Here is a 15,540-nt window from a genome sequence, read left to right as displayed (position 1 = left end):
TTCTAAAAAATCAGCAGAGGAGTAAGAGCAATTATAAACCTTTTAAAAGTCTATCCCTCTGCCATGCTATAAATGGAAAAAAATACATACATAAGCCATAATTCCCCCTATAGGATTCATTTAAAATCCACCCTCACCTCCACCTCCACATTATTAATTTAGGAAAGTGCATCAGAAAAAAAAACACAGCTGCACATGGAATGGAACCTTCATTTCCACAGGGCAGAGAGCTGGCTTTGGAGGCTCTCATCCCACAGCCAGTCTGTCTGTCTCTCACTTTCTTTGGCTCTCTCTCTCTCTCTCAGAGTCACAGTTCTCCTTCCTAATAGCTGCTGTCACTAGGTGGATGACCTAAGAAAGTGTTCAATGAACCAGCCACATCCTGATAAACACCTTTTCTTTAAAATGCAGTTTTCAACTCCTGAAGGTCAAGAGAAAGGACCTATCAACAAGTAGCAGAATTTCCAGGGGAGGTCTCAGCCTCATAGACAGACATTGGAAAAAAACAAAACTCCAAAGCAACAAACTGTGTACTCATGCGTAACACCTCCAACAGGAACAAACGAATTCCAGGCTGGAAAGAAGATGAAAAAGCCTGACACGCATCTTCCTAAAGGGAGTCCCACCCTGAAATGTTCTGAGTTGACAGACCCCTGTTAGGCAGAAGCAAACTTCCTGAGAAAGAGCTTCTCCTCTTCTCAACTCTGTCCTCAGACCAAACTCCAGGAAGAACCACAGCAAACCCGAAACAGCATGCATCACCCACGGCAGTTCTTGGGAAATGTACCTTTTTTTAAGAACAGGTCTTTGAACTGAGCCTCCTTCAGTGTGCTGTTGTTCAGGTGGTCACTGGACATAATCAGGTCCTCTGCAAGTGGGAGTTCAACTGTGACGCAGCCCCCCACGTTCAAAGCATCCCTTCGGCTTCCGGCAATCTCCTCTCCAGGCAGCTCAGAGCTGCAGTTATAGCTGGCGTGGGGTGTGTGAGTGCGGGGGGGGGTGTTTCTGTCTGCCTCGTTCACTCTCTCTCTCCTGTATCAGCAGGGCCCACCCCAGGTGCTAGACTCAAATGCTGTGGCTCCGACCGCAGACTGTGGCTACCAATTATCAACTGCCATCAACAGAAACCAGAAGCTCTGCGGCAGGAAGCCGGCCGTGTCACCGAGCAGAGAGTAAGTCCAGGGTCTCCGATCCTGAGACCAGCTGTACACCTAGGGCAGTGCTGTTTACAGCAACGTCTATCAGTGAGCAGTCTGCACGTCTCGGGTTTGGCCTGACACCTGGACGTGTCACACACACAGGCAAGCAGAACGCAGCTAGACGGCTCATCTTGTCTCACTGTGTTCGATAATCTTTTCAACAGGCAAATGTCAAACCAGTCCAGACGGAAAGGAGGAAATCTGCACGTCTCACACAATACTCCTTCCCTTGATCTCTGCTGGAAGCTTTCAGAGCAGAAGGACCGGAGAGAGCGCTTACCAAGGCAGGACACGCGACAGGCGGGACACTCACGTTAGGCTCGCGTGCTTCTCCCCTGCAGATCCACTCCCAGAGCGTGCTCGCCCGGCTGGGAGCACCCACAGCGTCCCTCAGGCTGCGAGCCAGGCTGTGGGCTGTCCTCTCCTGGGGCTCCCTCTCCACATCCTCTAACTGATGGGAGCAGCTCCCAGCGGCTCTCGCCACCGAGCTCTGTACTGGCAGGGGTGAGGCCCTAACCACAGCAGGAAACACTGCGTGCTCCTGTCCCTCCGGTTCTCTCTTCCCTCTCGACTCTCCCCTTCCTTCCCTCTCCCTCTGCCTCACATCATTATTCCCCACGTATCGTAGCACAGAGACGCCACAGAGGCTCCTTCAAAGTCAGGACACTCAGCGTTCCTGGCAGTTTTAGTTTATGAGGATCAGAAATTAGAGAAAAGAATCCCAGGCAATTCGAACATGAAAGCAGACACATGTCTCAGGAGGGCGCTTTCTCCTGCTTGACTTTGTTCCAGCACAGTCTCTTTTCCCCAAGGTCTAAACACTTTGTTTCATCTGAGTGTAAAACATCTCCGTGCGTTTGGACGCCCCCAGGCTGTGTGAAGAAAATTCAGGGCAGGCTGCGAGTCTGTCGCAGTTTTCAGAGAAAATCACGGGGTGGCCGCCGGCGCGGTGGAGAGGGCAGCCTGCCATGGTAACGCTGCAAATAACCCCCGCCACAAGCAGTGCCCGGAGCCCAGAATAGCCTTTGTTTTTCCTTATTTAGGGTAAATAGGAATGACATGTGGGCCATAACAATAGTTTTGGCTGTAGGAGGAGTTGTCAAAGCAAAACTAAACTCTGTTGGTTACTACCAGCGTTGGAAGCCAGGACAGTGACGTTAGCAGCCAGCCCTGCTGTGAGCCGGGGCACGTCACCTGGGGCATGACAGCAGAGACCGGGCCCTGATGTCACCGCAGGGTCCTCCAGGTGGCCAGAAGACATCACTTTCTCATGCTCTCATTTTTGGGGGCAGCAGCAGAAAAGCAACAGAAGAACCACCCAGAAGAGTTTCCAGACGCTTCACGTAGATAAAAGGAAACCAGAGAATTTCACAAGGAAAGTGATCGTTTATTAATACACAGCCGCCGGGGAAATCCGGATGGTATGATTCTTCCTGAGCAATTTCCATATTAAAAATGAAACTCCCCTTCCTGTGCCAGACTTTCCCTGACTTCTCAGAGTCACCGCTGGCTGAAGGAAGAGGGAGTCGCCCTCAGGAAGAGGCAGCTTCAGAAAGAATTAGAAGCTGCGGCCACTTCAAGCCGCCCCTCCCTGGCTGCCAGCCCTCCTTGTCCCTGGAGCCCACGGCTCCTTGCCACCTGGGCCTGCACTTCCTAGTCAGGCTCAGCCACATGACAGGCTCGCCCTCAAGCCACGGCCTTAGTGAGGAGCGCTGTAGGCCACTGTACCTGTCTGTTTCTTAAAATTAGGGCTTTGCAGGGCAGCACGGTGGCTCAAGCCTGTAATCCCAGCACTTTGGGAGGTCAAGGTGGGCAGATCACCTGAGGTCAGGAGTTCAAGACCAGCCTGGTCAACATGGTGAAACCCCTTCTCTGCAAAAAATACAAAAATTAGCGAGGTGTGGTGGCGCATGCCTGTGATCCCAGCTACTCAGGAGGCTGAGGCAGGAGAATCGCTTGAACCTGGGAGGCGGAGGTTGCCGTAAGCCGAGATCGGGCCGCTTCACTCCAGCCTGGGTGACAAAGTGAGACTCCATCTCAAAAACAAAAAACAAAAAACAAAAAAAAACAAATTGGGCTTTGGTGAATTTCATGGAACTAGAAAAGTTCTTCTGTCCTTTGCTAATGGACATATTTACATTTTGAAATGGTTACAAATAGCCTGCTGTGGGGTTTAACATGATGTAAAATGAATACTTCATATATAAAAAAAGAAAATCGACTTTTTTTCATTTAACGGTCATAGCCTATTCCCCAGTGTTTCAACACACTGTGTTTGACGGGCTTCCCTGTGACTGGGCATCTTGGCCATGGAGCCAATCTTTTCTTTTCTCTTCTCTTCTCTTTTTTCTTTTCTTTTCTTTTTGGTGCAGTCTCGCTGTGTTGCCCAGGCGGGAGTGCAGTGGCAAAATCTCTGATCACTGCAACCTCTGCCTCCCGGGTTCAAGTGATTCTCCCACCTTAGCTTCCCGAGTAGCTGGGATTGCAGGCATGTGCCAACATGCTGGGCTAATTTTTGTAATTTTTGTATTTTTAGTAGAGACGGGGTTTCACCATGTTGGCCAGGCTGTCCTGGAACTCCCAACCTCAAGTGACCCACCCGCTTCGGCCTTTCAGTGTCCTGGGATTGTAGGTGTGGCCACCACACCCGGCCATGGACCCATCTTAACTAAGCTCCTTGTCCACTCAGTTTAATGTTCTCACAGTTCAACCTGTTTAAAAACCACTTGCAAAACTTTTGACTTTATGAATGCAAGTTTACTTTGAAAATGTTGCCCACACTTCACACACACACACGCACACGCACACATACTGAGTGCACCTGTGGGTGTCTGGGGACATGGTATAGAGTCTGTCTTGGGATGTGTGGCTTTAACACAGGCACGGGGCCTCTCCCAGTCCCTGCTGAGGGGCTGTCTGGGTGGATGCACTAAATCGTGCTCTTAAGATTTGCTTTTACTCCCTTTTCAGCACCACCTGGAGATGGTGCTTCGGAAAGGAAGTGCAGAGGTCAAGTCGTGACTCAGGGTTCACGCCCTGAAACACAGCTCACCCTGGCTGCATGGTAGCACGTGCATCACTGGGCATTTTAGCTGAGGGCTGCCAATATTTCTTTTCCCTTCATTCACAGAAAATGGCAGCACACACAGCAGAAGGCCATGGGAGAGGGAAGCCCGTGGAACACACAAATATGAAAGTGTAAAAACATTTGCATTCAGAACTCTCTTCTCTCTCATCATCTTTACATCGCATCTTTCCCATAAGCACTCTGATGGCTATCACTTCTAATATGAGTTTTGTGCAGTCACCAACACGTCTCAGAGCTTAGGAGGCATCTGTGTGTGCATTAGGGGCCTTGAAAATGGAGCAAGGCAGGGATGCCAAAGACACACACTTTCACAAGAGATTGTCGGTAGCAACAAGGACTTGAGACTCTAACGACATCTCTTCAAGGTTTCCTCTATAAAGGGGTTCAGTTCATTAATCCATCTGACAAATATTACCCCGAGCTCTTACAGTCCTTAGGAGGAAGCGACCGGACCCTCAGTGAAGTCCTACAGATAAGTGTTTCTGTGTGGCTGAGTCGTCGCAGGTTCCATCTGCAGGTAGGTACTTATTTAAGGAACCAAACGGGCTCTAAGGGTCGGCTACCAGTTGAGACCTGCATAGGACAAGCTAAGGTGGCTGGAACCTTGCTGTACTGAATGGCCAAAAAGAGGCAGCCTGGGCCAGGGATTTGACTGGAGGCGATCAGCTGAGATTTCAGCTCTCATTCAGCCACTCCAAGTATGGTAAGTTAGTAGCTCAGGGGCTACTCAGAGCTCATTAGCTTTAGAAAAAAATTTCTGAGCAGTAAAGGGAGGCTCTGCTCTCCCAGAATCTGTATCTGTCATTTCTAAGCCCAGTTAGCATCTCGCCCAGCCCCGGAGCCAGCCCCAGCTCTCACCCCAGGGCTTCTCCGTGTGCCCCGCTGCCTCCCCCTCCACAGCCTGCCTCACTGTGGGTGCTTCACTCACAACAGAAATTCTCGCAGATAAAGATCACTTGGAGAATTAGAAATAGTGGTCACCATTCTAACTGGAGTGAGATGGTATCTCATTGTGGTTTTGATTTGCATTTCTCTAACGACCAGTGAGGATGAGCTTTTTTTCTTTTCATAGGTTTGTTGGCTGCATAAATGTCTTCTTTTGAGAAGTGTCTCATATCCTTCATCCACTTTTTGATGGGGTTGTTTTTTCTTTTACACTGTTGGTGGGCGTGTAAATTAGTTCAACCATTGTGGAAGACAGTGTGGCAATTCCTCAAGGATCTAGAACCAGAAATATCATTTGGCCCAGCAGTGCCATTACTGGGCATGTACCCAAAGGATTATAAATCATTCTACTGTAAAGACACATGCACACGTATGTTTATTGCAACATTATTTACAATAGCAAAGACTTGGAAAGAACCCAAACGCCCATCAATGACAGACCGGGTAAAGAAAATGTGGCACATACACACCATGGAATACTATGCAGCCATAAAAAAGAACGAGTTCATGTCCTTTGCATGGACATGGATGAAGCTGGAAACCATCATCCTCAGCAAACTAACACAGGAACAGAAAACCAAACACCACATGTTCTCACTCATACGTGGGAGTTAAACAATGAGAACACATGGACACAGGGAGGGGAACATCACACAGTGGGGCCTGTTGGGGGCTGGGGAGAGCAAGGGGAGGAAGAGCAACAGGACAAATAACTAATGCATACAGGGCTTAAAACCTAGATGATGGGTTGACAGGTGCAGCAAACCACTATGGCACATGTACACCTATGTAACAAACCTGCACATTCAGCACATGTATCCCAGAACTTAAAGTAAAATAAAATAAGAAGAAAAAAAGAATTAGAAATACCTTTTCAATGGTTCTGCAGCTTAAAGTTAGCATTTGTAAACATTCATAAAGATGTACTGCTATGTGCAAGGCATTTTCAAGCACTATGTATCTCTTATCTTCACGCCAACCCTGTGAGGCACATTTTTCTTGTTACCACTTTACAGATGGGGAAACTGAGGCTCAGAGAGGGTGAGTCTTTTGTCCAAGGGCAAACTGCTGGTGAGAGGCCAGCTAGGAGTTGGAGCCGGGGCAGTCTGACTGACACTCCCAGCCAGCCACCCACGCTTCGTTTTGCTCATCGCCAGCAAGCTCAGAATTAATTAGCCAACAGTCAACAAATGTAGCGACCACCGAAACTAACCAAAGGATGCCAGTAGACTGATGACGACTTACTTTGATTTTTTTTAGCTTGATTACCCAATGCTTTTGGGGCACTAAGGGGATGTGTTAACTTGCAAATCCACGTGAAAAGATTCTACATCTCCACATGTTGCCATGAGGCTCTTGGAGCCATTTTATTGTCTCGTCTGCCTGTTAATGCAGCTCTTGTTAAGAATCGATGGCTCAGTCCATTACAAATTCCCATTCTTTGAGGTTTACGACTATGCTACAAAATTTTGCTCTGAGATGAAATTTTCCACATAAAAATTAATCCCTGGAATTTGGCCTTTAGAAAACAAAACAGTACGTTTTAAGTCAGTTTGTTATGCTTAAAGTCATGAACGAGGATTTTAAAAGAACACAAACTTTATGTTCCCACAGACTCAAAACATGGAAATAGTGTGTTATTTGTGGACATTAGCCTATAACATGGAATAATCTTCTCATATATCCTTGGAGCTTAGGAAAACGCAGCACAGAGACGGCTTTATGTAGAAACGCAAATGCTCTGCGTGCGCTCCCACCAGCCCTGTCGTCTGGTAGGAATGTTCGCAAATATAAAAGTGTGTGACCCCATGGAGCCAGCAAGCCAATAATGCGGATTACAAATGTATTAAATAAATTAGTTCAGATTTAAAATAGCTTCCTAATATGCAAAAAGACTCCCTGGATTAGCAGATTTGAGTTTATCTTACACATTATCTATGCTACTAAGCGGAAAAAAAGGAATTACTTATGAGCCCTCACTTACGGTGGTACAGATTTTCATAATGGCTAAGCTACCTCCTACTAAGTGGGTTTGTGCCTGAAATTGCAGCTACCCTTCCAAGCTCCAGAAGAAAATGCGAGGCAGTATAAAGTTTTTATAGCGGTCAGTTAGAACCAACTTTGGGTTCCAACCCTGCCACCTGCGTTAGGTTGAGCTGGGTGCGTTTCCTCATCTGTAAAATGAGGCTGAGAATACTTACTTCACAGGGTGGTCAGGAGGATGAAATAACACACCCAACCCTCGCTGCTCAGAGAGTGGTCCACAGACCAGCAGCAGCAGCACCCCCCGGGAGCTTATCCGAAACGCGATCTTGAGCCCCGCCAAGACCTGCGGAACCGGAGCCTGTGTGTTAACCGGATGCCCAGGTGAGTGATGTGCATGTCAGCGTTTCAGAAGCCCTGCTCTACTCCAGACACCTCACCTGGATGAAATGACCAAGCTGGGAGCTTGGAGAAATCGTGGCGCAAGCATACCACCACGAGGACATGTGAAGGCTCTTGTTTTTGCTAATTGTCATTCAACAATGATTTCAAAGAACAGTAGTCAACCAGCAAGAGTTTGTGTGCACATGTAGGTGAAGCAGTAACACTGCCCTCCTGGGAATGGCAGGTGCTTCCTGCTGTCCTCCACTCTGTGCCAATGGGTCATGATTGATCCACTCACACCTTTCAGGAGAACCAGCAGGGGTTAACAGCATCATCAAGGTCCCCAAGAATGGCCAAGCTAGCTGGCTTATGTTAACAGAGGCTCTGGGCTGGACACAGTGGCTCACAACTGTAACCCCAACACTTTGGGAGGCCAAGAGAGGAGGACTGCTTGAGGCCGGTGAGACAAGCCTGGGCACCACAGTGAGACTACGTCTTTAAAAAAATTTTTTTTAATTAGCCAGGTGTGGTGGCACAGGCCCGTCATCCCAGTTACTCTGGAGGCTGAAGCAAGAGGATCACTTGAGCCCAGGAGGTCGGGAATGCAGTGAGCTGTGATTATGCCAATGCACCCCAGCCTGCACAACAGAATGAGACCCTGTCTCATTAAAACGGAGGCTCTGGTGTTGAGACACTATCTCTAGAATATTTGGCATCCTTCATAAAAACTCAAGAAGTCTTTCAGGATTTCTGGACACCACGTGTTAAGAGAACACTCTAATTCTGCGCTCTGGACAAACTCAAGTGCCAGGAGCAGACTTCTCATAAAGACAGAATGATGAAGATACCAAGCCTCCATCCCTATGAGCCTGGCCCTGCTCTCTCTCTGTCCCCGTTTCAGCCTTCCTGTTCCTTGAGAGAGCCAGATGCCAGGAAGACAGTCCTGGCCCTTGAGCATCCTGGAAGCAGCGCCTACTCCTGCCACATGTGTCCTGCCTGCCTGGTGGCTGCTGGCATGCCCCCAAAGGTTTCCTTATCAACAAGGCAGTGCCTTCAGAAAACTGCCATGACATCTTCTGTGGGGGAGGGTGTTGAAGGGGGACAGAAATCTGCATATTTCAGGTGAAACATGTTTTCCTATAGAAAAACACACTGAAGATTTTACTGTTTAAAATGCTTGATGTGGTTACTCAGGAAAATATTTTATTTTGCTTTTCAAATATATTACAATTTTCACTTTCATCCCCAAACTGGAAGGCTGAATAACTTTTGGAATTCATCTTATTTCTGGGTACACCATAGAAAATGAGGCTGGAGATGTTGATTAACTCAGGAGTTAGATACTGCTATTCTAGTTCTCAGTTTTTAACCCCATAAAAGGTGTAACAGCCCCTTGAGAGAATGAAACCCCAGTTTCATTAGCTCCTTAATCCAGGCAAACGTCACGCATTCTTGCACACATGCAGTATACGGCACACATAGGTGGTGTTCATGATGGTCCTCGTTGTTGCCAAGTGACTGCACCCCTGGGGCCATTATTCCTGTCGCTGTTAGGGCAGCGGCCTGCACCCGTCCTCAGCAGCACATACTGTCACCTCTGCAGCTCCTCTCTGTCTTGCTTATAAACTCCAAGATGTGCCCAGGTAGCTCGAAGACCTTCAGCTTTGGCCAAACCACTCATTTCTTCAAAAGTTGAGATAAAAGTCAAGGCACATTCCAGGGTTTTAGTTTTATACTGGAGCATATATTAAGCCACATATTAGGGAAAGTATGGGCCAAAAATCCAAGCTAGTCCAAAGTCAACCTTGACATCATACCTATATAACTATACTCTGTTTTCATCTTCGGCATTTTAAGACCAGCCTGACACACAGATGCTGTGAAGACAAGAATTCACTGCTCTCCAGTGCCCGAGTGTTTTAGAAAATTCCAGCCTGAGGTGGATCCTCTTTGATGTCAGCTCCAGGGCTGCATGCAGCAAATGCTAAGCGCTTACTATGTGCCGGCCACCGTGATGCACTACAGGAGACAGAGAGCCAGGAACTGCCCTTGTCCCTGCTGTTCCTGCTGTCCCTGCTTCACATCTCTAGCAAGAGCCTGCCGGGTCGTGAGGCCTGTGCAACTCGGCGCAGCACCCAGTGGCGTGCTCAGCGTGGAGCAGCTGAGGGCACCAGGGAAGGGTGTGCTGCAGGAGCACACAGGAGGGGTGCCTAACCTAAATGCTGACAAAAACCAACACTGAGATGGCGCTTCCTGTGGGCCAGGCAGTGCTCCAGGGCACTCTAACTCATTCAATTAGGCCATTTGATACTTACAACTACCATGAGATGAATTCTACTTATTAGCCCAGTCTCACAGGTGAGAGAATAGAGGCACAGAAACGTTAAGTGATTTGCCCAACGTGACACAGCAGTAAGCGGCAATGCCAGGACAGGCCAACTCTAAATGCGGCTGATCCGAGGACCACCCTTCAGAAGGCTCCTGATTGACAAGTCCCATTTAAAAGGCTCAAGGAATGACTTTTTCTTCTCTGAGGCCAGGGAGCCAGGAAGCTCTGGACGTGCATAGAGACCCTTTAAGTGGACTGTCAGGAAAGAGCTTCCTCACACCTCAGGGAAGATGGTCCAGAAACTAACTACACACCGGGTAATTTTCCTTCATGCTGAAGTAAACCTGTGTTCTGGAAATTTAAGGTTTTTGTCTTTTATCCTTTTCCTTATCTTGGGCCCTGAAAAGATGGAGTTTCTGCTTCTGTACTAGAGTATAAAAAGGCGATTTAAAAACTTAAATATCTACAAAAATCAGAGTTTTCTGGAATAAAAGCTCCCTCCACACTTTTTAAAAAATTTGTTAGGTCCACAGCGCTTTCTTTTCTTTCCGACTGAAAACATATAGCAGTGTCCTCCCGTTACATGTCCTCTCCAATAGGATGCACTGCAACCTGTTCCAACGCTGACAGCCATGATGTGTCTGAGGGGACTGCTCAGCTCAATATCTTACTTATTTGTGACTTGAAAAAGTACTACAATGAAAAAATTTTGTTTTTTAATTTCTAGTTTTTCTTGTTTTTATGTTTTAAATAAAAAATTAGGCCAGGCACAGTGGCTCATGCCTGTAATCCTAACACTTTGGGAGGTTGAGGTGGGCGGATCACTTGAGGTCAGAAGTTCGAGATCAGCCTAGCCAATATGTTGAAACCCAGACTCTACTAAAAATACAAACATTAGTTAGAAATCGCTTGAATCTGGGAGGCAGAGGTTACAGTGAGCTGAGATGGTGCCACTGCACTCCAGCCTGGGTGACAGAGTGAGACTCCGTCTCAAAAAAAAAAAAAAAATTAAATGCCATGGTTTAAGAATGTTGATGTCTGATAAAATTCCCCCCGTCCCACCACCAATGATGATTCCCAAAGCAAGCAATATACTGCTTTGGGAAGGACATGGATTTGTAGTCAGATATCCTGGGTTGAAATTCTAACCCCTACTAAACTGTCCCATACGATCAAGTTCTTTTCTACTTTTAGTATCAGGTTCAGGGGGGACATGTGCAGGTGTGATACAAGGTTATACTGCATGCTGCTGGGATTTGTGCTTCTATTGATCTTGTCTCCCGTACCCGACAGGAAGTTTTTCAGCCCTTTCCCACCTCTTTCCCTCCTTCCTTTTGGAGTCCCCAGTTTCTCCTGTTCCCATTTCTATGTCCATGAGTACCCAGTGCTTAGCTTCCATCTATAAGTCAGAAAATACTTATATTTACTTTTTCTGCTTCTGCATTAATTCACTTAGAATAATGGCCTCCAACTGCATCCATGTTTCTGCAAAGGACATAATTTCATTCTTTTTTCACAGCTGTGTGTACTTCCTGGTGGATATGTACCACATTTTCTTCATCCACTACTGATGGACATCTAGGTTGATTCCATGTCTTTGCTATTGTGAACAGTGCTACAATAAATATACGGGTGCAAGTGTCTTTTTGGTAGACTGATTTATTTTCCTCTGGGCATATACCCAGTAGTGGGATCGCTGGGTAGAATGGTAGTTCTATTTTTAGTTCTGTGAGAAACCTCCAAACTGCACTCTACAGTGGCTGAACTAACTTACATTTCCACCAAGAGTGTTCCCTTTTCTGTGCAGCCTCATCAACATCTGTTATTTTTTGTCTTCTTAATAATACCCATTCTGACTGCTATGGGGTGGTGTCTCACTGTGGTTTTGATTTGCATTTCTCTTAGGGTTAGTGATGTGGAGCATTTTTTCCCATGTTTGTTGGTCACTTGTAAGTCTTCTTTTGAGACGTGTCTGTTCGTGTCATTTGCCCAGTTTTTAGTGGGGTTATTTGTTTTATTCTCATTGATTTGTTTACACTGCTTATAGATTTTGGATAAATGAGCATTGTTAAATGCATTATAGCATCAGATTTCTTCATTTAAAATATTTCTACAGGGGTGATAAATGGAAACATGACAAACTTAGCTGTGAATGGGAGGCCCCTGGTTAACCAGAGATAATGGAGACGCATCGGCTGGGCTTTATGATGACATCTTGCCACCATGAAATAGACAGAAGCCAAAGGGTTAGGAGAACAGGTGCCCATCCTCCCTAACGGCCTGATAGTGCTTTTTTTTTGAGATGGAGTCTCGCTCGGTTGCCCAGGCTGGAGTGCAGTGGCTGGATCTCGGCTCACTGCAAGCTCCGCCTCCCAGGTTCACACCATTCTCCTGCCTCAGCCTCCCGAGTAGCTGGGACCACAGGCGCCGCCACCGCACCCGGCTAATTTTTTGTATTTTTAGTACAGATGGGGTTTCACCGTGTTAGCCAGGATAGTCTCAATCTCCTGACCTTGTGATCCACCCGCCTCGGCCTCCCAAAGTGCAGGGATTACAGGCGTGAGCCACCGCGCCTGGCTGATAGTGCTTTTTATGCAGATAAGGAGAAACACGGTCTTGTGTTGATTAAAAATGACCTTAATTAAGTCTGTTATTCTCAACATAGTAAACACCCACAGCAGGAAAGCAAATGCAGTAAAATAGAGTGTTAATAATAAAAATGTAGAGTCCTCACAGAAGGAATGCTATTCTGGCAGAAACACATTTAATTTTGGTTACACAAATAAAAGTAATTTTAAAAAAATTTACAAGCTTAGAAATGGTAATACTGCAAATACCTTTACAATCTTGTTTCCTGTAATATACCTTACAGAAAAATTTTCCAAGCCAGTCTATCAGCATTCATCCTCTGAGAGGCAGAAATCCTGGCCAAGGTTGGCTGCAGGGTGGCAATTTGGTCACACATGCTCTTCTTGGTGATTCTTATCTCAAACAGACAAGACAGCAAATGCTGAACCCTGATCAGACTCCAGCTGAATGCCTTGGAAGTCTTAGGCTACAGATTCTGTCTGCTGTCATTATGCCTGGAACATTTTGGCTTCAGTGCCTCTTGATGTGGTCGGATGCTGGTCAGGAGACCCGGGGTCTAGTGCCACCTCTCCTGCTAGCCGAGAGTGACATCTTGAGTCACACAGCTGTGCAGTCCTTGCACGTCTCATTTCATTGCTAGGACCAAATCAATGTCTTGCACACTTCAGTCTAAGTCCTTCAAGTCCCACCCTAAGAATTCTTAAAATACCTGCACTCCACATGTTCTATTATTTATTTAATACTGATTTTAAACTGGACTTCAATTAATTCATTTTTTAAAAAACTTAACCTCTAAGTAACAATATCCATAAAATCACAGGCCTGATATGCTACAGATTTTAAATAAAACATTTGAGGCAAGCATACTATTAACAATTATATAATAAAATTACAGGCCTAATGGTATGTGCCTATAGTTTCAGCTACCTGGGAGGCTGAGGCAAGAGGATTGCTTCATTGCTCAGGAATTTGAGACCAGGCTGGTCAATATAGTGAGACTCTGTCTCTATTTTTAAAGATATATAATAAAATCCAAAACAATATTGAATGTTATTTATAGAATATAAAGATAATTTTCTTACTTTGGCTCATTTAAAAGAAATGCTTGCTGTATAATTTAGTTTCAATCAATTAGTAAGAAAAACATGATTTATCACATATATATTATGTTTGAAACTTAAACACAGTTAAAATATAAAATAGGAGACTCACGGCCAGTTGCGGTGGCTCACGCCTGTAATCCCAGCACTATGGGAGGCTGAAGCAGGCAGATCACGAGGTCAGGAGATGGAGACCATCCTGGCTAACACAGTGAAACTCCATCTCTACTAAAAATACAAAAAAATTAGCTGGGCGTGGTGGCGGCGCCGGTAGTCCCAGCTACTCGGGTGGCTGAGGCAGGAGAATGGCGTGAACCCGGGAGGGGGAGCTTGCAGTGGGGGAGCCAAGATCGCCCCACTGCACTCCAGCCTGGGTGACAGAGCGAGACTCCATCTCAAAAAAAAAAAAAAAAAAAAAAAGGTAGGAGACTTAAAGAGTCGTGAGCTGAGTGGTTCCACAGACTCACTTGCCAGGAAAACAACCATAATTGGTGAAATCATATAAAAGAGTAACCATTCTGAGTGTCTGAAACTTGTCCAAGGGAATTTCAGCAGATTAGTAAATATCTTGTTTCAAGAAAATCTATTAACTCTCTTACTTCCATTGTAAGAACAGTGAGAGTCTGTGACACTTGAGCCACAACCCACTCCTTCCCTTTCCCTTCCCCAGTTCAGCACAGGGAAGATCTACACTGAGTGGGTGTGGCATAAAACAAGGTTTCCTCTCTCCTCACTTCCCAACAAAGCCTATGGCATCTCCAGTGAAAGGCAGGCATGAGCACGTCCCTGGTGCAGAGCTTAAGTTACAGATGAATGCAGTCAAGAGGCCATAGGCTTCCTATTACCACTTGGCCTTCCTTGTTCTACCCCTTCTTCACCCCGCTCTTAGGGCAGAAGATCTATCCAAGGAATGGCAGGCTAATGACAGCATGGTCCCAACCGTTCTCAGCCCAGTTCATTTGCAGGGTGGAAATTCCACGTAAGGAGAGGCAAGCTAAAAAGAGCAGAGGCTACTACCTCTACTCAGTGTCCTGCCCATCCTGCCCATAAAGTTGAGGAGGGCTCACTCAGAGAAGTGAGCCAATGTCCCCACTCCAGCTGTGGAGCATCAACTCAGAGATTTTGCCTAGGGTGTACAGGCAGGCCATAAGAACAAAGAGTTCCAAAGCTCTGCTACCAAAAACTTACTTTATTTAGAACAGTAAATGAGGAAGCTCAAGTGTAAGAGTGCTTTCAAAAACAGTAGAAATTTTGGTAGCAAGAATTTGAGAGGATGCTAGTAGCTCTATGAGAGTGACAAGCTTAACTCTAGGTCAGCAATTTTATAGAGAATCAGAGAAAGAGACAGTTAAGAAGAAGCTTTCAGGGGTCAGAACAAACCTGAAAGGCTAGATGCAAAAATGACCCCTGCAAAGGGCCTGAATTTAATTCGACCAGACTCTGTAGCAATTTATGCCCCAGGTATAGAGGAAAACAATAAAGCAATTAGCCAGCAATTAGTGGAAACTAACAGCTGGGTGTGATACCAACTAAGGCAGACAGCTTGACAGAAATATGAAGCAAAGAAACAAAGAGAGCTCTGCTAACATCACTGCCATCCCAGGGTGACTGTGCCATATCCAAGGCTGTGCCCTCTGAGGAGTGACATCAGAGGCTTCACATTGCAAGGAAAACAGACTTTAATGAAATAGTCCAACAAAGCTACTAAATAAACAAGAAAAACCACAAGAAGTTCTGGGGAGGAGGAGAAAATCAGTATCTAGAGGAGTTAATACAATGTATTCTCAAAATCTCGTTTTCAGCAACAAAAAGTGAGACAAGCAAAGGAAAGTGTGACACAGACACAGGAAATAAAGCAGGCAATAGAAACTACCTGTGGGAGGGCCCAGATATCCAGCTTAACAACAACTTCACAATAGCCAT

At 46.1% G+C, this 15,540-nt stretch overlaps 1 protein-coding gene across 11 annotated transcripts in view; it reads right to left on the bottom strand.

Annotated features, from left to right (window-relative positions):
• Nucleotides 1-15,540, bottom strand: part of LDLRAD4 (low density lipoprotein receptor class A domain containing 4) — a 436,719-nt gene that overhangs the window by 38,166 nt on the left and 383,013 nt on the right. For 2 of the 11 annotated variants that reach the window (XM_033178432.1, XM_033178433.1), the window contains exon 1: nucleotides 788-2,213. The exons of 7 other annotated variants lie outside the window; for them this stretch is intronic. In XM_033178432.1, the coding sequence (XP_033034323.1) occupies nucleotides 788-857 (70 nt within the window). In that variant the 5' untranslated portion in view covers nucleotides 858-2,213. Of the gene's footprint in view, nucleotides 1-787; nucleotides 2,214-15,540 lie in introns of those variants that run through there. 2 more of the 11 variants (XM_033178435.1, XM_033178436.1) reach the window with 2 other exon arrangements.

The sequence above is a fragment of the Trachypithecus francoisi genome, unplaced genomic scaffold (assembly GCF_009764315.1).
Source record: "Trachypithecus francoisi isolate TF-2019V2 unplaced genomic scaffold, Tfra_2.0 Lachesis_group19, whole genome shotgun sequence".
NCBI classification, from domain to species: domain Eukaryota; kingdom Metazoa; phylum Chordata; class Mammalia; order Primates; family Cercopithecidae; genus Trachypithecus; species Trachypithecus francoisi.
The sequence above is the reverse complement of the archived record's forward strand: the minus strand, read 5'-3'. Positions and strand labels throughout refer to the sequence as shown.